The 24,078-nt window shown below is 30.6% G+C and overlaps 1 protein-coding gene across 1 annotated transcript in view; it reads left to right on the top strand.

The window, feature by feature from the left end:
* LOC115886136 (potassium voltage-gated channel subfamily H member 8) overlaps positions 1-24,078 on the top strand; it is a 118,278-nt gene that overhangs the window by 34,991 nt on the left and 59,209 nt on the right. Inside the window, exon 4 of the mRNA XM_030905208.1 lies at positions 11,630-11,864. Coding sequence (XP_030761068.1) covers positions 11,630-11,864 — 235 coding nt within the window. The remainder of the gene's footprint in view (positions 1-11,629; positions 11,865-24,078) is intronic.

Genomic DNA, 24,078 nt, shown 5'->3' with positions numbered 1-24,078 from the left:
GAATGGACTGAATTAAATGTCTATGTCTAATGAAATATATACAGGGTGAGTTTCCTACAATGTTCTCTATGGGTATCTCGGAAACTACTGGAGATAGAGTCAGTTAAATAGGGAAAGAATTGCAGTTTTATCGGGTCATAAATAAGCGCCTTTCAGATTTTTGAAAAAGTTCATGGCTTACTAGATATTTCGAAAAAAACAAATTTTGGCTATTTTAAAAATTGTCCCTAATTCCATTATAATCTATTTTAGACAAAAAGTTTTCAGATAAAAGTTGTAGATATTCACGTCCCTAATGAGATTGTGTTTTCCGTTTTTTTCTAAAGCCTGTCATTTTTGACATATGACACAAACATATGTTTTTTTAAATGGAAACCATAGTTGGCCATGACTTCATAAACAGCGTCATTTTTTAAGCTTTTCAGCGATATAAGCTATAATATGTTTCTTTCACAAAATTACTGAGTTATAGCCAATTCTTATCTTTCTTGACTAATTTCACTTAGTTAGCCATGGAAACAAGTTCTATCGTCGTTGCTCTCAGAAATATGAAATTGTCATATTCAATATTTATGAATTAAAATAAACAAAAACTGTAAATAAGAGTTTTTCAAATGAAGAAAAGCGTGTAGGATTATTGGTTCAACTTTTTTTGGCTATATTTTTTTTTTATTGCAGAACACAGGCGTATCAATAAAATTTTACAACAGGAAAACTGTAAATGGATAAAATCATGTTATATATCATAAAATCAAGAGTTATAAAATATTAAATATTAAATACTAAATACTAATAAAATTCAAAATTGTTCATGATTAAACATCAACAAAAAAGTCGTTTACCGCATATAGGGCTTTCTCCAGTAAGTATGATTTCAGAGCTTTGCGAAATGCGGGAAAGAATGAAAGTGACTTGATATTCGAAGGCAAATGATTGTACATTTTCTTGGCATTGTACAGTATTGAGCCCTTAACTAGTTCTGAGCTCGGGGTTGGCAGATAAATATCGTGCTCCGCATTCCTAACTGGATAGTTGTGAGATGGCCTCTCCGGAATAGAGAATATGTGCTTGCGGATTAAGCAAACGGATTCAAAAATGAATAAGGAAGGAAGAGTCAGTATTTTGTAATTTTTAAAGAAATTCTGGCAGTGAGTTCTACTGTTTAGTCCCAATAAGTATCGAACTGTTCTCTTTTGAAGTTTGAAAATACGATCAAATTTTGTCGCGCAGCAAGTAACCCAGAATGGAAGGGTATAACGAAGATGCGACTCAAAGAGGGCATAATAGACCATTCTAGAGGTTGATGAGTTAAGTTCCTTAGAAACTGATCTTAGCGCAAAACAGGCAGAGCTTAGTTTTTTTGATAAGGCTTCGATGTGCAAGTCCCATTTTAACGAGTTGTCTACAACAAGTCCTAAGAATCTCACAGAGTCCACGACGTCAATAGTTCATACATGTTCAGCATTGATTTTTTCAACACGTCAAGAAAAATGGCTGATGTGTCATATTGAGTGGTCGAGGTTTTGCGTACTTACGATATACATGTAAGAAATTGATACCATCTATTGGTCCCTCAGTAACCGTAAACACTCTTGGAAAATTATTTTTTGTATTCGGAATCTTCACACTAATAAATGACTGACAATCTTTAATGGTATCTACGTTCAGAAACGTGATTTCTTCCCTCCTACATGCTTCAAATACTCCAACGATTTTCTTTGCCTGATATCCGGAAGCTTTTCTTTTTAAAAATGCAATAAGGTTTGTGAATTTGCTAATATCTACGTTTCTGTTCAGGTAAATGATGGTGCGGAGCATCGCATATTTATTCCACAGAGTTGATGGCTTTAAGGTAGTGGATAACTTCAGGAAATAGGCTAGCAATACCTTTTCTGTGAAATTCTCAACATGTTTTTCTTTGACCCAGGTTTCACAGTTGTTGTAGGTGGTCTCGTATTAGTTTTTCGACTTCTCGGGTACTAACGTGGATAGCGCAGTTTCAGCAGCTTGTTGAATATCCAAAGACTCGTCATTCTCACTCATTTTTTCACAAAACTTTTTAGGAAATACGGCGACGTTTGAACCTGACAGGACTTTGTCATTAAACAATGCATAAACAATGCCTTAGAAACCGATTACCAGAACATTTTGAAAAATGTTTAAAAATAAATAATAATAATAGCATGAAAATCTCAAACTATCCGGTTTCACAAAAAATCTTGTACTAACTTTTTTTATTTAAACACAAACTATAATTTCTCATGATCTCATTATAATTAAAGCAGAAGTTTCCTTGTTATCTCTTATTTTTTTACCTAAAAGCACCAAAGCAGACGTTATACACATTAGTACCAATTTAATTATAGAGAAATATGTGTTTCTCTTTTGCTCCAAAACATATCCTATTACACCTAAATTGCTTGGGGTGCTGGCACACCTGTTGACTATCTCGTCTCTAAGCTCCTAACGAATGTTTTCTTATATCGACTTTTGTATGTTTTCCTTTTGTGCTTTTTCGCCAGCAAAAAGCTTAAGGAAATATTTATCTGTTTTCTTTTGACGATTCTTCATTAGTGTAGGGGAGAGATATTGGTTTTATTAATATTTATAGAGAAATGATGGACGTTGAAGCTCTTTGGCTTTATTTCATCTTAAACCTTCAATATTTATTTTATTTTTTTAATTATAATTCAATTATAAGAAAGGGTATAGCCGGATTAATATAGGAAATCTACCCCCGCGGCTTTTTTGACTCGCACTCAGGGGATCGATTTGGTGTTGAATCAAAATATTCTCCTAAAAAATTTTAGCTCTTTAACTCAAACGGTTTTCGAGATTTTCAAAAAAAAACTGTTTTTTCAATTTCGAGTGTCTCACAATGCACCGTTTGTGTCAGGGAAGGGATCATAGTTTCATAGTTGTCGATTTTCGAAAGAAATCAGTGCATGTATATTATTTCGTATATTTTTCATTTTATTGATTTTATGGAAAGCAATGTTCATTAAAATGTTGTATCCTATGTTATAGGGCTTGTTTCTCTCTACAATTTCCTGTCTCACAATGTACCGTTTGTGTCCGGGAAGGGTTCATAGTTTCATAGCTGTCGATTTTCGAAAGAAATCAGTACATGTATATTATTTCGTATATTTTTCATTTTATTGATTTTATGTAAAGCACTGTTCATTAAAATGTTATATCCTATGTTATAGGGCTTGTTTCTCTCTACATTTTTCTGTCTCACAATGTACCGTTTGTGTCCAGGAAGAGTTCATAGTTTCATAGCTGTCGATTTTCGAAAGAAATCAGTATATGTATATTATTTCGTATATTTTTCATTTTATTGATTTTATGGAAAGCACTGTTCATTAAAATGTTGTATCCTATGTTATAGGGCTTGTTTCTCTCTACAATTTCCTGCCTTACAATGTACCGTTTGTGTCGGGGAAGGGTTCATAGTTTCATAGTTGTCGATTTTCGAAAGAAATGAGTACATGTATATTATTTCGTATATTTTTCATTTTATTGATTTTATGTAAAGCACTGTTCATCAAAATGTTGTACCCTATGTTATAGGGCTTCTTTCTCTCTACAATTTTCTGTCTCACAATGTACCGTTTGTGTCCGGGAAGGGTTCATAGTTTCATAGTTGTCGATTTTCGAAAGAAATCAGTACATGTATATTATTTCGTATATTTTTCATTTTATTGATTTTATGGATAGCACTGTTCATTAAAATGTTGTATCCTATGTTATAGGGCTTGTTTCCCTCTACAATTTCCTGTCTCACAATGTACCGTTTGTATCGGGGAAGGGTTCATAGTTTCATAGTTGTCGATTTTCGAAAGAAATCAGTACATGTATATTATGTCGTATATTTTTCATTTTATTGATTTTATGTAAAACACTGTTCATTAAAATGTTGTACCCTATGTTATAGGGCTTGTTTCTCTCTACAATTTCCTGTCTCACAATGTACCGTTTGTGTCGGGGAAGGGTTCATAGTTTTATAGTTGTAGATTTTCGAAAGAAATCAGTATATGTATATCATTTCGTATATTTTTCATTTTATTGATTTTATGGAGAGCACTGTTCATTAAAATGTTGTATCCTGTGTTATAGGGCTTGTTTCTCTCTACAATTTCCTGTCTTACAATGTACCGTTTGTGTCCGGGAAGGATTCATAGTTTCACAGTTGTCGATTTTCGAAAGAAATCAGTACATGTATATTATTTCGTATATTTTTCATTTTATTGACTTTATGGAAAGCACTGTTCATTAAAATGTTGTATCCTATGTTATAGGGCTTGTTTCTCTCTACAATTTTCTGTCTCACAATGTACCGTTTGTGTCCGGGAAGGGTTCATAGTTTCATAGTTGTCGATTTTCGAAAGAAATCAGTACATGTATATTATTTCGTATATTTTTCATTTTATTGATTTTATGAAAAGCACTGTTCATTAAAATGTTGTATCCTATGTTATAGGGCTTGTTTCTCTCTACAATTTCCTGCCTTACAATGTACCATTTGTGTCGGGGAAGGGATAATAGTTTCATAGTTGTCGATTTTCGAAAGAAATGAGTACATGTATATTATTTCGTATATTTTTCATTTTATTGATTTTATGGAAAGCACTGTTCATTAAAATGTTGTATCCTATGTTATAGGGCTTGTTTCTCTCTACAATTTCCTGTCTCACAATGTACCGTTTGTGTCGGGGAAGGGATCATAGTTTCATAGTTGTAAATTTTCGAAAGAAATTAGTACATGTATATTATTTCGTATATTTTTCATTTTATTGATTTTATGGAAAGCACTGTTCATTAAAATGTTGTCTCCTATGTTATAGGACTTGTTTCTCTCTACAATTTCCTGTCTCACAATGTACCGTTTGTGTTACTGAGTTCAATTTAATTTTTGCTTTTATAGTAAAATTCAAAATGAATTAATGATGATTTTTTTTCTAATTTTTAGAAGTCTGAGACATGAAAAAATAATACGATCACAATTCTTAAACGAAAAGCCAATTTTTAGCTTAGAAAAGAAAATTAAAATCTTTTTTTTAACTATGTGGAATATATCACTTACTAAAAATCGTCAGAAAATGTCTTTTATACTTCTTTACACTTAGGAATTTTTTAGAATTTTTTGAAGTGGTGGAACAATAGGAAAAAATTTAAAACGCATTTTTTTCTAAAATCCTTTTTTTTCTAAAATCTCCTCGGACTCATTTTTTTATTCAATCTGTATGTTTATTTCTGACAAGGATGTATTTTTAATGAAAAAATATTTTCTTTCTTTTTTAAACTAAAACAAAAATATAGGTTAGGTTAGGTTAGGTTGTGAACCACAGAACCAGTTAAAACAGAAGATTTTAGAAAAAAATGAGTTTTTAATTTTTTTCATGTTGTTCCATTGATCCCTTGAGTGCGAGTCAAAAAAGCCGCGGGGCAGATTTCCTGTTTTAATCCGGCTATACACTTTGATTAGTAACATTTTAATTTATTTTTAATTTATATTATCTAGTTCCTATATTTAGCTATCTATTTCGAATAGTAAAATAATAGAATTTCGTGAATGAAACAGGGATTTGCGAGATATTAGCCAAACAAAAACACACCGAAAATTGGCAGTGGAAATTGAAAAATAAAAGTACTCGAACAGATTGGAAAAAAGTTGGACGGCTTATATTGGAGTTAGTTTTAACTACATTCACCTGGAAATTTACTAGTTTGGGCTACGTAGTGGGCAATTTCGAGATTGATTTCGCATTCGATAGGTTTATTGAGTAGATTGGATATAAAAAGTAACTTCTGTGGTTTTTTTTAATTCCAATATGGATATTCAAACATATGTCATGTACTAGAGATAGATTGGCTTGTGACACCTGTGACAGAGGGTTTTGAACTTGCAGGACTAAAGAAATAATCAACTTCAAGTTGGGATTTCAACATGTAATGATAATAAGTTTTAAATTAATCGCATCTTGCATTTGTTCTTACTTATATTTACATTGATTAGGTTCATATAGATGTGCATCGTATACAAATAAGTTATGAAAAATTATAATGATACCTAATAAGATTAATAATTAATAACATAGTTAATAGGGTGGGTCAAAAGAATCGTCTGTTTTTTTTTCACTTTATACTCTGAAAAAAAGGTGGGTAGACACCTCAAAAAAATTCCCTCCAAGTATGAGCTCTTAATCTACTATTTAGAAAAGATATCTTGTCTCACATGTAGAAAATTGAATTCTCTACAAAAAAAGTCTCTTACAATTTTTTTGTAAACCGCACCGTTGGAAAGTTATTAAATCTAATAATTAAGGAAAGTTATCTTATTCAGAAACACCCTGTATAATAAATAGATTAACTAATGATAAGGAATATTTAATCCCATTAATTTTAAAATACAACCCGATGAAAAGTTTTAATTGTATAATAAATTATAAAAGAGAAACCCGCCTGAACAAAGAACGTACTCCCAAAGGGTGAAGATTTATGTATTATTAACTTTAATTTTACGGTCTGGACCCTATATTAGACTTTTTTGTAAAAAGCAAATATCAAGACATTTTTACTTATAATGGGATTAAATATTTAGAGAAGTGGAACTCCTCTTTTATATTTTTCAATCAAAAATACTAATTTAGTTTATTTTGACTAAATATTCACTCTCTAAAATCTGATGATATAAGAAATTATACCATACGATCGAAAAAAAACGGCGTCGAATACGTCTGAGAAATAACAATCGATGAAAATTTTGATGAGGCCAAGCCCTAGACGTCATTTAAAAATTGGAGAAAAAATAATTTTATGGAAATAGATTTGTGTCTTCTTTTTTTCGTTCTATTCTTTTTTTAATCTTTCTATAATTAGTGTTAGTTTTTTACAAGTTTTATGTCAATTTTTAGTATTTCTTATTTCTTATATTATTATTTTTATTTATATTCCCCAGCCATATTTGAGACCGTTTTTTTTCGATCATACGGTATTTATAGTACAATGTTTTGGGATTATTATAATTAAAAATATATTTCTAATTTTTATTGAACTGTGTTTTCTGGAATAAAATTATTTAATTTAATATGTAGATTTTTGCGGTAAAATCTGCGGTCAAATTTCCGATAAATAATTACAATATGCATTATTATTTATTAGTATTATTTATTATTTAAAATATATTAGAGGCTTTTATATATTTATAGAGTTATACTATTACGATTAACGATTAATTAAAAAGTTAGTATTTGTTTATATTAGTAGTTAGTATTGAAAAGCTATGTTTTTTTACTAAAAAATTTGTACGATGAATTTATTACAAGTAGAAAAAATATTCTGCTGGGTTGGCGCTGGTTTCTATGTAATTTGACAAATAAATAAAGCTGTCTCTTTAGTTGTTCTCTCAGTTTTGAGTCAATATTTCTTAATTCTCTTTCGTGTCGATTGCTGATTGAATTGGAGCCAGAAATGACTCAAAACGAAATAAGTAAATTAGCAACAGATATTCAGGCTGAGGCGACAAACTCCATACCCAAACTACTTCCATTTAAATCCCAAATAACTTATGAAAAGGAATAGAAAAATTTTGAAAAATGGAAGCATCATCCTTTCATGAAACAAATTCTCTATCAAAAGATTGAACATGCGAAAAAGTAACATTAATCATAAATAATGCATTTTGGAGTTTCTTTCAAAAGCAGACAAACTAAACATATTCGTAGTGTAAATATACATGTTCTGTACTTTATACGAGTATTTTATATGTTATCTCTGAAGTACACGTGTTAATTTTCTGTGCTTTTCTACCTACATCATATTTTTTTTTCTTTATAAACGCCAACTCTACGTATCGTTTGATATTCCGAAAATAGCATTTACGGTTTAGAAAAATACTATTTTTACGTTGATTGTTAAAAGTTTTCATTTTATTTTTAGCGTTATTATTAAGTAATTTAAATTTTCACTTTGTTCAGCTTCATTCAGCACCTCGCAATTAGTGCAATTAGTGTTCCTTTAATTTCAAAGTAAGCATTCAAATCGTTAAAATTAGTGGTAGACATTTTCAATTAGTAGAAAAAGTTATCAAACTTTTAGCTTTTCCAATGATTATACTTTAAAACACAAAACATCCCCCTTTAGAACTTCGTCTATCATGTTAAGAAATGAAAGTAAATAATAAAGCGCCTCTCGTGTCTTTTCGCACTCAAAAAATTTCATTTAATGCCTGTATATATTTTTAATATATTTTTTAAATTTACATTTTTTTCTAATTGTAAAGTAATATATTACATTTAAATGGAATATATTACATAACAATTATGTCAGTTACAGGATTACAAGCTTGTTTTCTAATATTTTTTAAATAAAACGAATGATAAAATTTCAATATATGTATATTTGTCGTAGGTATGAAAAAAGTAAAATATAAAATGGATAAACGCTTACTTAGATTGTAATAAAACTTCCACTTTTAGTTTTGCAAACGCAATATTTCTATTTCACAAATAAAAATATCCGACAACACTAAAATCACTGAAACTTCCGCGGCTGACAACGAAAACTGAAAAATATAACGGCACTTTTTGTTTCGGTCCTGCATATCAACATTACGCTGTACTATTATGTGTTTGTTGTTGAAATAATATAAAATATCTAATTATAACTTGTAAATTTTAATATTTTAACATGATTTTAACTACTTTTGACAATAACCAAAGAATATACCTAGCTAGAAAAAGAATGGACTCTGCCATACTGAAAAATGGTTCTACAGAAGTGGCGCCATCTATTGAGCAGGGCTTGTTTTAAATGGATCGAAGCGCGGGCTTTTTAAATGAGCGTATTTATTGAATTCTACTCCAAAATATATAATTAAATTTGATTATTAAATCTTATTTTTTACACAAATTCAGCAATACTAATAACAAGTATCGTTGTGATGTGTAAAAAATAAGATTTAACAGTATAATTTATACAATTATTAAATAAAATTAAAGCCAAACATGTGTAAATATTATTTATTATTTAAAGATTTTAATTATAAGTCAAATATTTAAACATCGTTTATTATAATAAAACAAGACCAACGTAATACGCCCAAAATTTTGTAAATGGAGTAAATATAAATAGGTACTTAAATGATAGCAAAAATAAATGACTTACATTATATTTTTAGGGCCACAAACAAAATGAATTGTCTAATAAAAACACATATAACAAATTAGTTTGAAAAACATTTTGATGGTTTTGATAATTATTTTTGATAATACTATGATTGGCGCTATGACAACGACAATATTTTTTGAGAATTTGACAATAATATAACAATGGCCGTTGGAAACTATGGAAACTACAAAAAAAAGTCTGATTGAACGCCATCTGGCAATAACTAGTAGCAACTTTTTAACCTAAAAATTAATTGCACTACCACCTAGCGCCCGAGGCTGGAACTATTTTATATAAAATTTCCGTGGAAACGGTGGAACCGCTTTTGCTATTTCACTTTCCGGCCCCTGACAATAACTAACTTTTTATTATCATGATGACATTTTAGACGACGACTGACATATATGTCATAATATTTGAATCTTAAATATGTATGTAATATAATTTAAATTACTATAATGCAACTTTATACTAAGAAAACATTTATACATTCACAAAATACAACAAAGTCTAATAATATAGTTTGAGAACAATGAATATTGAGATAAAATTAAAAAAAGTTAAGCGCGACCCCTTGTGTCAAAATTAGATGATTAAATTTTCGCAATTTTTACACCATTTGATGACCGGTGGCGCCTCTAGTGTTTGTTCGGGTGTTGGTCTTTTACTCCCACTTATGGCCATTAAAGAAAAAGTTCTAAAGGGGGATGTTTTGTGGTTTGCACCATAGATAAAAAACTTATAATATTAAATAGATAGGCAACTTATAATGCATTTCAATTTTATTATACAAGGGCGCCTCTGGTAGTCCGAGGAAGAAATAGTAAGTGAAGAGAGGGGTGCGGGGAAGGAACACTTTGTGTGCTTTTAATTAGGTTGAACATATTATAAACGATAAATCAACTTAATTAAAAGCATACAAAGTGTTCTTATATGTCGGATATCAATTAAAAATATATTAAAAAGACTAGTATCTAATAGTATATATTAAGTTGTTACAGTTATAATTTTATCTTTGGCGGTTTTCAGCAAATAGCAGGCAGGAGCAGGCAGTGTTATATACATAATTTTCCTTCTTTTGTAGTGAATAGGAAACGGCTATATAATTTTGGTGTAGGCAAGATTCCCAGTTTGTTTCCGTTTGAGACCTGAAATAATAAAAACAAATTAAATTAGATTTAATCGTCTGCTGATCATGCTAATATAACGCAACGTGCGTCCTTAATTCCTTACATGCACCGTAAAAAAAATAACTGCTCAGCTAGTATAGCATTAATTAGCAGTACTAATTTAAAAAAATCTATAACTGTATGTAGATATATTTAATTTACTTACCATTGTATATTGCCATACTACATACTATTACAAATTTGTCAAATACTGGAAGATAAACCAAGTACCAGTACTGTGAAATAAAAATAAAATTCAAAAGATTACTGGAAATGAAGTTTGTCCATCAATTACCTTAGTGAATTGTTCAAACTGCGATATTAAAATTAAAATGAACTCAAAAAAGGTAAAATAATGTTGTTTATAGTGTCATTGTTAGTAGTAATTTTACTCTGTTTGTAAATATTACTCAGCATGATTGCGGCTCTCGACTTTGTCTCGAGCTGTAAAACTCATGCCGTCGCGTCGTGCAACAAATATTTTCTTTTCGCACTAGTTACACAAATAACTATTCTAACTATTATTCTTCCAAGATAATCATTAAAAATGATAACTGTATAAATGAACTTTAATCTAATAATTGCAAACATTTCTATCTATCTACTTCTTGATTATTGATTGGAAAGATAATAAAGTAGGCATATAGACGCAACCGAAATCATAAAAAAATGTTTTATTGGGCTTTTTTGTCCGGATTTCCGATTAATTCTGGTAAACAAAGCAAACCCGGCAAAAGAACAAACAAAAATTACTACCATGGTCATTCGCAAGGACGTGCCTATTATCCAGAGTTTGATTTTTCTATTTGTACTCGCGTGTTTTATCGATAAAATCGAATATACAAGGTGATCGATTTTACAGCTCTCATTTTCGTGTTCACTTAAGCTCTATCATTTAATAAAAAAGCCAATAGTGATAAAAATAAAGATTGCGAGAGTGAGAGGGTGTAGAAATTGGTTGGGAGAGATACAGGGTGTAGAAATTTCATTTTTATTTCGATTTTTTCGTGTAAGTGACGTCAATATTTGGATGAAAATTGGTGTCTGGGAGTTTTTTTTTGATGTCAATATGACTCCTATTTGTAGGAGGCACCACCTACATGTGTAGTTTAAAAGCTATTACTCAACACCTATTATCTCTGTTCGTCGTCCGATTTCCCTCTCCCGGGTTTTGCGAATAATATTTTAAAATTCAATAATTTCATTTATGTATACAGAGTGTCTTAAAATTGAATGTTTTGAATTTAAAGAAATATGTTTATTTTTATATAGATTTTTCTTATTTTCAGAATCTGCTTAGTTCAACGCCTCAACCTCTGCCCGAATACAAGACAGCAGCTGTCAAAAAGAGTCGGTTTATCATATCGCACTACGGCATCTTCAAGAACGCCTGGGATTGGCTCATTCTCATAGCCACGTTCTACGTTGCGGTGGTTGTGCCTTACAATGCCAGTTTCCTCAGACCGGAAACGGAAAGACCGTCTGTCATCATGGACGTCTTCGTGGAGGCGTTGTTTTTTATTGGTGAGTATATCTGCACAAAAAAAATACAGGGTTGTTCACTATATATGACACGGTATTTGTAGCTAAACGATTATATTTTTAAAAATTGTAAGTTTTGGGTTCATTGAAGGACTACTAGAACTACAATTTAAAAATAGTTTTACAAGACACAGAGTGTCCCAAATAAATTAAAAATATCAAAGTTGTATTTTTTTAAATGGAACACCCTGTATACTTTTACATTTTTAATTTCTACGATTAAAATAAAGGTAAATTTGATTGAGGTTTATCACACTTACCGTTTTTGAAATATTTTCAATTTTGTGAAATTGCAGTAAACATTTAAAGGCATCATTTCTCCAAGAGTATCAAAGTTTTTAATACTAAATATTTACTGAAGTTTATTTATTGATCAGTTATTGTGTTGCAATAATAAAAATAATACTACCTTATAAAGAGTGTTTAAAAATTTAGTTTAATTAATTTCTAGCTTTAAACGGCAATAACATGTTTAATTTAAATGGAACACCCTGTATATTTTAGGAGAATCAGATGTACAATTTAATTGTCTATCAAATTTTATTATAATATTTTTACTCATCCCTTCAAGTTTTCGTAGAAAATGCATTTTCTTATAATTTAGACCCAATTTTTCAATATACCCATGGAATATTATTGACATTTTAGATTGTTTTTAAAGCAACAAATATACAAAATGTACAGGTGCTAAAAACGATAATATTATTAACCTATTTTAAAAGAGTATACCATTAATTAAATATACCACCATTACTTCCGACCAAATATTAATTAATTACATACTTAATTGTGTTAGTTAATAAATTATTCTAAATAAATGTGAATTTGAATCAGAAATCAATATAATAATAAGTTATGAAAATGAACGTCTCTGTTGTTATAAATAAGCATTCGTGAAAAAATGAAATAAAATTTTTAAGGTGTTATTTTTTACCACACTATCTAATACACATACAAAATTCAGTTTTTTAGTATTTGAACAATTATTATTAATCAATGTAAACAATCAATTAATGTAGTTTGAATACTGGGATCATATTAATTGGTCCTCTTTAACAAAAATATATTTAAACAGTTTTTTTTAATGAAATAAACAAACTATATCGACAATATTAGTATTGGTACTCTTTAAAAATTTGTTACATCTTTAAAAATAATCAAAAATGTCAATATTCCATAGGTATATTGATAAATAAAGTCTAAATTATAGGAAAATGCATTTTCTGAGAAAAATTGAAGAGATGGGTAAAAAATGGTATAATACAATTTGATAGACAAATAAATTATGCCTCTGATTCTCGTACAATATACAGGGTTATATGTTCTATTTAAATTAAATCACTTATTGCCTTTTAAAGCTGGTAATTATTTACAATACATTTTTAGGCCTCTGTATAAGGTAGTATAATTTTTATTATTGCAACACAAAATTCAATCAATACAAATATATCACTACAATATTTGGTTTTAAAAATTTAAATACGTCTAGATGAAGCATTAAAACTTATTACTGTATTTTGACAAAAACCTAAATATTTCAAAAACGCGGTGAACCTAAAATGAAAATGTAAGAGAGAAGGAGATTTTCTCTCTTGAATCACCCTGTATACTTTATTAAAATCATACATTTTTATTTTAATAAGTGTTTTAGTCGCTCATCTTACTTTTATAACCTATTCACTCTCTGTTCCCTAAACCCGGAAATTTGCAAAGTTGCTAACACATAGTCTATCTAAAACTGCGCGCATAAGCCCTGATGAACTTGCATAAAGTTAATAGACGAAATTACATAGTAGATTCCTTCATTATCAACAGCGTTTACGTATACATTATAATCCTGGTAGTAATGCTAATTCTCTCAATGCTATTTGCCTGTTTGATGTAGCAACAGGCTAGTTCTACATGTACATGCAATACGTCATGTTATGTTAAAACTTAGCTTGTTGTAACCCTGTTTATGGTAATGCTTGTTCGGAATTATTAGTTATAAGCAGATTAACTATGCAGTAGTAGGTATTTATAGTTCATATGAAATACATTTTTGGTCACGTGATTGAGCTTGACCGGCACAGCGTTGCCAACTTTTACATATTTTCTTTTAATCAAAATATTTTAAGAAACAAAAATAAATTAATTATAAATATATAAACAGTTATTATTTATATCGAAACTTACCTTCTTAACAGCACTTAAGGGACATAAAGGGCCATTACTACAGCTTTCCCGTTCAAAGTTTTCTATTATAATATAATTCAAGGTTTGCAATATTTTAGAATGCAATATGTAATTGTGCCACGCCCTTTCTAATTTGAAGTTCAATAAAACACAAGTTTACTTAATGCAGAATGAGTTACATAGAGGCCACTAGCTTTTTAATTTTAACAGCCGGGTGGTCGGGGTTCAAAGATATTAATAAAAGGGCGCCACGAGATTATACTCTATGAACTCGGCATTAAAGATGTAACTATTAAGTAGATTTCAACACTAACCTCGAACTGTTGAGTGTAACTACCATGAACTTCAAATATGCTATAACTCGTTAAACTTAAGTGACTCTAACTTAACTATGAGACTAGACTGTAAATAATACTACTAAAAATATTTAAGCAATTTATTAAAATATTAAAAAGTTAAATATATATTAAAAAAAACGAATGAAATGTAAAATGTAATATGTTAAGAAATTATTTAAATCGAAAGGTTGGAAAAGAAAATGGAATTTTAAATAAAATGCAATAACTAAACCTATGACGTCAAAACCCCTTATCTAACTTAATACTAGATACAAACAGGGTGGTTTACACAAATGAAATCTAAATCCAACTAAAATCTAAACAGTCTTACTCTACTCGATGTGATATACTTGAAAACTTCCTCCGGCTGAGCTACGGCGTATAGCTACAGGGTTGCTAAGGCGGTGTACAGCAGCTCGGTGTACTGTCACTGGAGCCCACGGATGTCAGCAGAGGTACAGGTGAAAGGTAGGTGTTGATATTTCAAATGGTGAACATAAAAAACCCTAAATAATATTGGTTGTCTTAGAAAAGTGCCTCAATTATAGAACAAGGACTAGCACAACGTGTAGGAGTTAATAAAGGTAATAAAGAAGGACTAATCAAATCTGAACTTTACCTCAACGAGGGTTTATTATGTCCAACGGGTAACTCTACACACGGGCAACAGGAACGGATGGAATTCTGGACTGTTCTGTGCTGTACGGTCTGGATCGGTCTTCTTGCTCTACAATTACGAACAACCAAATAAGACTTAAGAAAGATAACACTCAACTAATCTTTCTACACCACGTGGGCGTGAAAAAGTCGAAAACCAGACAATAATATAAACAAAAATCAGTTGAGCATTGACTTAGAATAGGCAGAAGAATTATAGCATACCTTGGCACTGTTCGGGGACTTCTTGGGCACGTGGAATCGGAATATCGATCGGAAAAAGGCTATTTTAATCCCATTACGGAAATTGGTCGGCGGTCCATACAATCATCAAAATCCAACCACGTCTCTGACCAAAGGTGTTTCGGAAGCCTTAATCCTTCTTTACGAAGACCTGCTATTCGCCAACAGGGAATGCTTCACGAAACGGCAGCCAGTTCTTCACGACGATATTCTCGGTCGGGGAGTACACAAGAAGTGATGCAAGGATTCGATTTCCTTCACAAAATCAGATTTCAACCGGAAATCTCCCTCCAGGATATAGATAGAGAACTATATATCGTGACTAGTCCAACTCACAAAAAGGCATAAATAAAAAACGATGTTCTAGATTATTTTCACAGCCATCTTCGATATCCGGTCAATGAACGAACTAAACCCACAAATTCCCACAATTAAATGAACGAATTGCACACTGCGATCCACATCAAAAATAACCAATTTAACTACGAAATTTTATCTGATAATTATAAAATTTCACTAACCAAAACAAAGGATAAATAAATCCAAAAACATCTGATTTAATCTGACAGTGACAAGGGACAAGTGATGACCAAAGATTCAGAGAGATGGACAAAAATTCTAATGCTGGGCGGTATCCAGTGACAATATTCTGTGGCTATATAATATCGTGGTGTATAACGGGTTGCATAATGGTAAAATACTAAATAAAATAATATTTAACAATAAAATTATAGTAAATATGATGCAAAAATAATAGTTATTTGCGATAGTTTATGAGCTAGCACACAGAGGTCGTTGCGAGGAAATTTGACTGTTACAATTGTTTCCTTTAAATGAAAGATTTGGGTGTATATTTTTTTAAATCTTATCAGGTATTATTATAATTTTTCATAACTTGTTTGTATACGATTAGCATCTATATAAATCTAAAGAATGTAAACATATGAGTGACTAGCGTGTACCCGCGACCTCGTTCGCGTCAAATTAATCATTTGTAATGGTGAGGATAAAGCAAAGCAAGAATTTCCATTAACACAAAAACTGGATAAAATTTTCTCACATTTATGTCAGCATGAGAAAAAACAATATGGCAATATGATTATATAACTTGGCAACAAACGAAACCAAATCGGTTTGCCAAAAATAAGATTTTTACGTCAAGCAGTTTAAGCAGAATTGTGGTTAATCAATTACCCAACTTTTTGGAACACCCTGTATGATTTTTCAAAAAATTTCAAAATATGTAAAAAAACAAAATAAATTATGCGTGTCCAAGCGTTTTCCCGAAAGACTAACCGGTTTTTAAATAAAAAATATTCTAATATTTGAGGGGTGGTTTCACCCCCTAAGAATTCGAGTTTCGAAAGATTCCTTCTTATCAAATATCCTAAAATCAATCTGTTTTCCAAAAATCAGCTTGTTACGTCAAGCGCTTTAAGCAGGGTCGTGATTAATCAATGACCAGATTTTATCGAAAAACCCTGTATACATTTTTAAAAAATCTTAAAATATGTAAAAAAACAAAATAAAATATAAGTGTTTAAGCGTTTTTTCGGAAACATGACCGTTTTTTAAATAGAAAAATATTGTAATGTTTAAGAGCTGGTTTCACCCCCTTGGAACTGGAATTTCGAAAAATCCCTTCCTATCGAACCTCTACACCCTAGAATCAACCTGTATGTCAATATTGAGCTTTTTACGTTGAGTGGTTTGAGCAGGATCGTGAGTGATCAGTGAGACAGTCACTTAAGGATTTTATACACTGCTGGCAAAGGAATATTAGCAATAGGAGGTTTTCAATGCGATAAAAAAAGATGGTAAGGCTGCAAAATACACTGCAGTGCAACAGAGACGGATAAAGTGTCTTTTCCCTACCATCGTATAGGGGAAGTGATCATAGAAGTGATACGACGAGAGAGCCCCTGCGAGAGGGGGCGCCGGGCGGGTCTTTAAGACGCTTGTGTGGGGGCTACCGCCTACTAATAGAACAGAATCGAAAAAATAGAAACAGGACGGACAGTGTTGCCATTCAATTAAATCGAAATTATGTTGGCTTGTCAAAATCCTAAATCTTCTAATCCCATTATCTTGCCTACTTAATGAAATATTAAATAAAGTACGAAACAATTTTAAGAATGTTTTCTCTAGGCACATAACTTCTTTCTAAAACGAAAAGTAACATGCAAAACTTTGAAATCATTTCTAAAATAGCAAGTGCAATTCTATGAAATGGCAATACTGTACGATCTTCCTAGCAGTCGCCCCGACACAGTCGGTCGGCGGCGGCGCTTGACAAAGCCGCGGCTGTGACAAAGGAATTAGGCCGAAAAAAACTTTATAAGGAGTAGCCGAACAGGGTTGCCGGGTTGGTTAGATTATAATTCCATACGAGAACAAAATTCTCGGTAGATCTTCAACAAAAATTAAAAGTACAGAAACGAAATAAAATATAATATTTAAGTCCAAAATTAGCATTCCTATGTGTCGTAATAATAGATCACTCAAATAAAATACAAATATAATAAATATAACAAGAATTAGAAATAGCTAGGTATATTATTTGATATTAAAAAAAAATATTGAATTAAATAATATTAATATATTAATAAAAACATATAAAACTATAACAAGTAGGGATAGCAGTCACAAATTAGTGTAACAGTCACTTTTTACCTTTGTACAAATTTTGATCAGTGATATCTAAAATTAATTTCATTTCAATGGTAAAGCTGTAGCAACTCTCAACTCTTTTTTCATATTAATAAATTTTTTTGACGGGAAAATCACTAAATATTGTCCGAATTTAGGTTGTTTCTTAACTTAAATTTTGTTTTTGTTTACATTTTTTGGGGGAAAATATGGGTTCAACTTTAGTAGATGAATGAAATAAAATCTTTTCAAAAGATATCAACTTCTTCGGGCATGCCGCCAATCCCGCGCCTAATAAGGAGTAATAAGGATTTTTAGGAATATCTCTGTAACTCTGCAACTAGACAGAACGATGACCTGTATGTCTGTTATTACTAAATAAAATTTAATGAAACAATAATAAAGTCAGATTATATAGATTCCAACGCGGCAGTCGCTTAATTTTTAGTCAAATAAGTCAGCTTTTTAAAAGTGCTTCTATTGTAAAAACTAAAGACGCAGTTGAATATATCGTTAGATTTTTCTTTAAATCGGTAGATCGGTAGCTTACAGACGAAAGCGGTAGACCTGGCAACTCTGTGATGAACTGACGGTAGTCGGAATAGCGAGGTGCGGAGGCGCGGGAAGGGAAATAAAATAATGATGATAAATAAAGGGAGGGCAGGGAGATGGGTATCATGAGTGGTTGGGAGGTGGCGGAATTTCCAAAATTTGTTATCTTATTGGAGTTTGTCTAAGTAGACAGTCGTAGTGGAAGTGGAAACGGGGAAGTTGTTGTCCATCTCTGTTTAAGCATAGACTTTTTATAGGCGTTTCATTCCAATGCATGTAATTCCTATGCCTAGAGATCCATTGCCGGGCCTGTATATTAGTAGATTATTATAATTTTTCACAACTTGTTTGTATACGATTCGCATCTATATAAATCTAAAAAATGTAAATATATATAATATTATTTAAGTGATAACAAATGAGATGTGATTAATTTTAAATAAAAGTTTCTTTTTTATATATTTTATAAAATCTTATTATCATTACATGTTAAAATTCCAACTTAAAGTTGATTATTTCTTTAGCCCATCAAGTTCAAAGCCCTCTGTCACAGGTGTTCGTATTTATGTTAAAAGCCCCGCTATCAAGGAGCCTCTCGCTTCTCTATATCTTTACATTCTATTGTTTCAGAGGGCTATTCATCGCTCAGGGATGCCTAAAGGGTAAAACGAGCTAATTTAGGGTTGGTAGTAATTAAATAGTCGTTCACGAAGGAGTAGTTTTTGTTTTATTGTAGCTAAAGACCCGATTGTAAGCTAAAATTAGTAGCGAAGCTTTGAATTTTTGGTTTGGTAAAGTTTTCGACTTGTTAAAACTTTTATAACAAATATTTTTTTATTTATTTACAAACAGAAACCTGTTATTTATGTATATTTGACAGGCCAATCTCTCTGCCTGTGTTTGTTTCTTAGGAAAATAGAGGCAGGATTGTCTTGCCAGACATCTAATTTATTTAGGTGTATATTGCTTTGTCAGGAGAAGTAAACACAGCTTTGTGTGTCCTTACTTGACTTCAGACATATTGGACTATTTCCCGTTTTATAGCGCGAAGTAAACATAGGCCAGTGACGTCTAGTTTACAGTTTTTGGTTTGGTATTTTGAGGTTTACTACTACGAGCTATACAGGGTGTTCCAGAAATAAGTACAAGTATTTTAAGGGGTGGTATTTATCGCCAAAAGAAAACGTAACGTTAATATCTGGATGAAAATGGTGTATGGGAGTTTTTTGACATGATAAATTTGATTTTGATGTCAATATAACTCTCATTTGTTGGGAGCGCCCCCTACATGTGTTTTAACTGTTTTGAAGAGTAATAACTTTTCGTCTGTACCTGTCTAAAACAACTGAGTGAAAAAATATACATTTCTGTGACTTTTCACGTAAAAATGTTTGTTGGTATAAATCGCTGCGAGCAACCGTTCTCGAGATATTTAGAATGGAAATAGTCAATACATGTCATTATTGAAAAAAAAATAAACACGTTGAGTAGATCGTTATTTGACTCATTTTTATTTTTTTAAGTTAATCATAAATTTTTCTGCGAAAATATGACAATAACACAGTTTTTGTTGAACTTTTGGCACAAAACATTTCAAATTTATGATTTCAATCTAAAATAAATATTTAGTCAACATATTCAATTTTTATGTCAATGATAATTTGGATTCCAAATATCTCGAGAACCATTACTCGTAGAGATTTTTACCAAGAGATTTTTTTTACGTAAAAGACGTCGTAAATATATATTTTTTACTCAGTAGTTTTATACAGCTACAGACGAAAAGTTATTACTCTTCAAACCAGTTATAAAAAATGTAGGTGGTGCCTTCTGCAAGTAGGAGTCATATTGATATCAAAATCAAATTTCTCATGTCAAAAAACTCCCAGACACCAATTTTCATACAAATACTGACGTTACTTGATAAATTATTTGGAAAAAATCGAAATGAAAATGAAATTTCTACACCCTGTATCTCCGAAACTAATTATTTTAGAACATACAATCACACGAACTTTTTACTTATTTTTATTTGCAGAATATGCTGCCAAAGTTTCTAGAATACAGTTCGAACCACCCCTGTATGCGAAAAAGTTTTACGAAAATGTAAAGAGCTATGAGATTCGCTATGTAACAGTAAAACTAACTATTGAATTAAAACATTTCGTCGGATCCCCAGCGCAAAATACAGCACTAACAGGGTTATTCAAATCATCCCTATCCGTCCTCGTATTTCCTACTCAGGCCAAAGCCTCATCCGTGAAAAACTTCGGCTTTTGCCAGTTTGAATTCTGGATGGGAATTACGGGTTTACGCTACGCTTTTTTTTCGAGTTCGTTTGAAAATAAAGACGAATGTTCGGGATAGAGCAAATGCCAGAGCGAATGGTGGTAATAAACAAAGCAGACCTAATTTAATAGGAATTTATGTTTGGGTGGGAGGAATATATCCTAATTTCAAAATGAATTAAATGAAAACACAGATGCCTAAAATTTCTATCTATAATAATTTTATTAGTATAAGAGTTACAATTTCTTTCTATTTTATATGTATTACTTACAATTATTGAGAAGATAAAAGTATACAATGTACAACTTTCTAAAAATACAATATAACAAAGGTAAAAAATGCATTATTTAATTTTTAAAATTAGACGACTGGTTATTAGCTATTCCACGCTAATTTCTGTGTGTGAAATTATTGCACAATCATCAAAAATATCAATGACTCTGCCTGACAGCGTATTAAAAGCTAATGTCTGCTTAATCTGCTTGGTTAAATTAAATGAAATAAAAAAATAATATTCTTAAACTAGTTAGTTTGACTTATGTTAAAAAGTTAAATAATTTCATTTTTGCCTAATTTATGAAAATAAGTTTTTTTTATTTAAATCTTCTTAATGACTTAAGCCTTTTTAGAAAAGACAAAGTCATTAAAAAGATTTAAGTCTTTTTATAAAAGTCAGATTTTTATATATTTTTATGATAATTATTATTTATTTTATGATTATTCGATGACATCTATCTGTAATGGATACAATTAAATTCTACAAAATCGGAAAATTTTATAAAAAAAACATGTTTTTGTGTTTGTAGTTGTTCTGAAAATTAACCGTTTTATTTTATGTGGTTTTAGTCTCATCTGTATCAACAATAAATTAAAATAATATGATACTTAGTAAGAAAATCGCTAATTGGAAATACACAAGAAAATTAATATTAACATTTAAGGAAAGGCATTTAGGGGAAAGTAGCCTAAGTCGTACCATTTTGCATATAAGTTTAGAGAATTAGACATTTTTAAGACTGGCTCGTTTTTATTCATGCTAATATTTAGTTTCAACATTTCCGCACTTTATATATTTTTTTCAGATTTTTAAAAAGATGCTGTCATTTAAAAAATGCTTTTTTAAAAGCCTTGCAAATTGTACGATTTGGGAAATCGGTTCCCTAAGTTGTACCACTAGGTTTCCTAAATCGTACTTAATGAAATAGCTTTACACCTAATAGCATAAAAAGTTTCATAAAAAAAGTACCGCAGTGATAACCGCAAAACAACCGCATCTTTGTATCTCTACTCCAAGGATATATCTACTCATAAACTAGAAACCGCGGAAAAGACACGAAAATTGAACACCCTGTGTATTATAACTTCCTTATTATACTTTTTGTTACCGTAAACCCGTTTTAAGTAAAAAATAACCATGGTTTAAGAAGAATAACAAGACAAAAAAGAAGAAAAATTAAAAAGCTTTCTTTACCGTACAGGCAGACTTTCCATCTTTACCTAGAAAATTGCACTAATTAATGGAAACCCGTCAGTTACTTACTTAGCGTACTATTAATAACGAAGAAAAACGAGAACCACTTGTCTAAATTTGAGCTATCCATCGCGAGTTTGAGAAGTGTCCGCTGCAAACTCCCTCTTCCACAATTATTTTCCATAAAATATGAAGCTCTATCTCTTCGAACGAGAGAGGCATCATTATATTTTCAGGAAAAGGAAATAAAAATGTTTGTTATAACGGGGCAATACAATCGGGGTTTTCAGAAAATGTTTTTAGGGTCAGATTTATGCGAAACTTTTTTGTTTGAAGTTGCCATAAAATGAGGAAAAATTAAAAAAAAAAATATGAAACGGTATACATATAAAACTTGGGAATTTTGTTTGAGTGCAAACCTAAAGTATATACTAGGATGTATTTCAGGAAAATATTTTAACTTCTACAGGGTGGCTCAAAAAAGTTTGAGTGGATCAGGCTGATTTTTTTTAAATGGAACACCTCGTATGTTGTTGCATTTTTGGCTTCCTTTAACACCACTTTACATAATCCTAAGATATAAATATATTTCGATAGTTTCAGAGATAAATATAAAATATATATTTTTCAGCCTTTCTTAAAGCCATTATTAAAAATACAAGAACTGTCCTGAAATCGAAACTATATTAGGTGTTTACTTTAGATTACTTACTTAGTGTTTTTTTTTATTGTTTTTTTTTATTATTTGTATATTTGTTTTTGTTCTTTTTTTTTGTTTTGCTTTGTCGATGAAGCTGTTTTGGCTTTTTGTACAATAAAGCGTTGTTTTTTTTTTTAGATGGCCTGTACTTCGCTATAAATTAGGCAATCGAAAATCATACAGGATGTTCACAATTCTACGCCAAACATTCCAAAATATAAAATAATGTTTCTTCGTTTTTTTTTAATGGAACACCCTATATTTTATTTTTTCAATAGATGGAGAATTAAGAAATGAACATTTTTTGTATTTAGAGTATTTCAAAATTTTTAATGGTTTCGCAGATATTTGCAGTTTTTGTATTTCATATGGCATTTTCCACAATAAATTTTTGTCGAAGCCACCCAATAATTTTTCTCTCGTATTTTACCGTTGATAGAGCTATATGAAATAATACTGCGTGTATCTGCGAAACCACTAAAAAATTTGAAATATGTACTTTAAATACAAAAAATGTTCATTTTTTTAATTCTCCATTTTATAAAAAAAATAATATACAGGGCGTAATAATACATCATGTATGATTTATAGCAAAGTCAGTTTAGACCATCTAAAGTAAATACCTAATATAGTTTTGATTTCAGGACAATTCTTGTATTTTTAATTTTTTTTTAAGAAAGGCTAAAAAATATATATTTTTACTTAATTATTAATATCTCTGAAACTATCGAAAAATATTTACTCATATCTTAGGATTATGTAAAGTTATTTGAAAGGAAGCTAAAAATTCAATAATATACAGGGTGTTCCGTTTAAAAAAAATCATCCCGATATATGTCATCCCAATATATCACACTTTCTTGAGCTACCGTAATATAGAAGTTAAAATATTTTCCCGAAATACAAAAATTTTAACAAAATTTCCAAGTTTTTTTATTCTAGGAGCTATACAGATGCCAGACGCACTATTGCCGGACCCTGTATTTGTGCAAAAATACGGCTCACTAAATTTTTGTTTCTTTAAAAATTGGTTCAAATGGGTTGTCAAAAATCATTTTGATAACTTTATGGCCTTATAATTTTTAAAACCAACCTTTTTGGCTTTATGTTGGCATAAAAATT

Source organism: Sitophilus oryzae, unplaced genomic scaffold (genome assembly GCF_002938485.1).
Source record: "Sitophilus oryzae breed Bouriz unplaced genomic scaffold, Soryzae_2.0 scaffold_1122_pilon_pilon, whole genome shotgun sequence".
Taxonomy (NCBI): domain Eukaryota; kingdom Metazoa; phylum Arthropoda; class Insecta; order Coleoptera; family Curculionidae; genus Sitophilus; species Sitophilus oryzae.
This window is presented reverse-complemented; position numbering and strand designations above follow the sequence as displayed.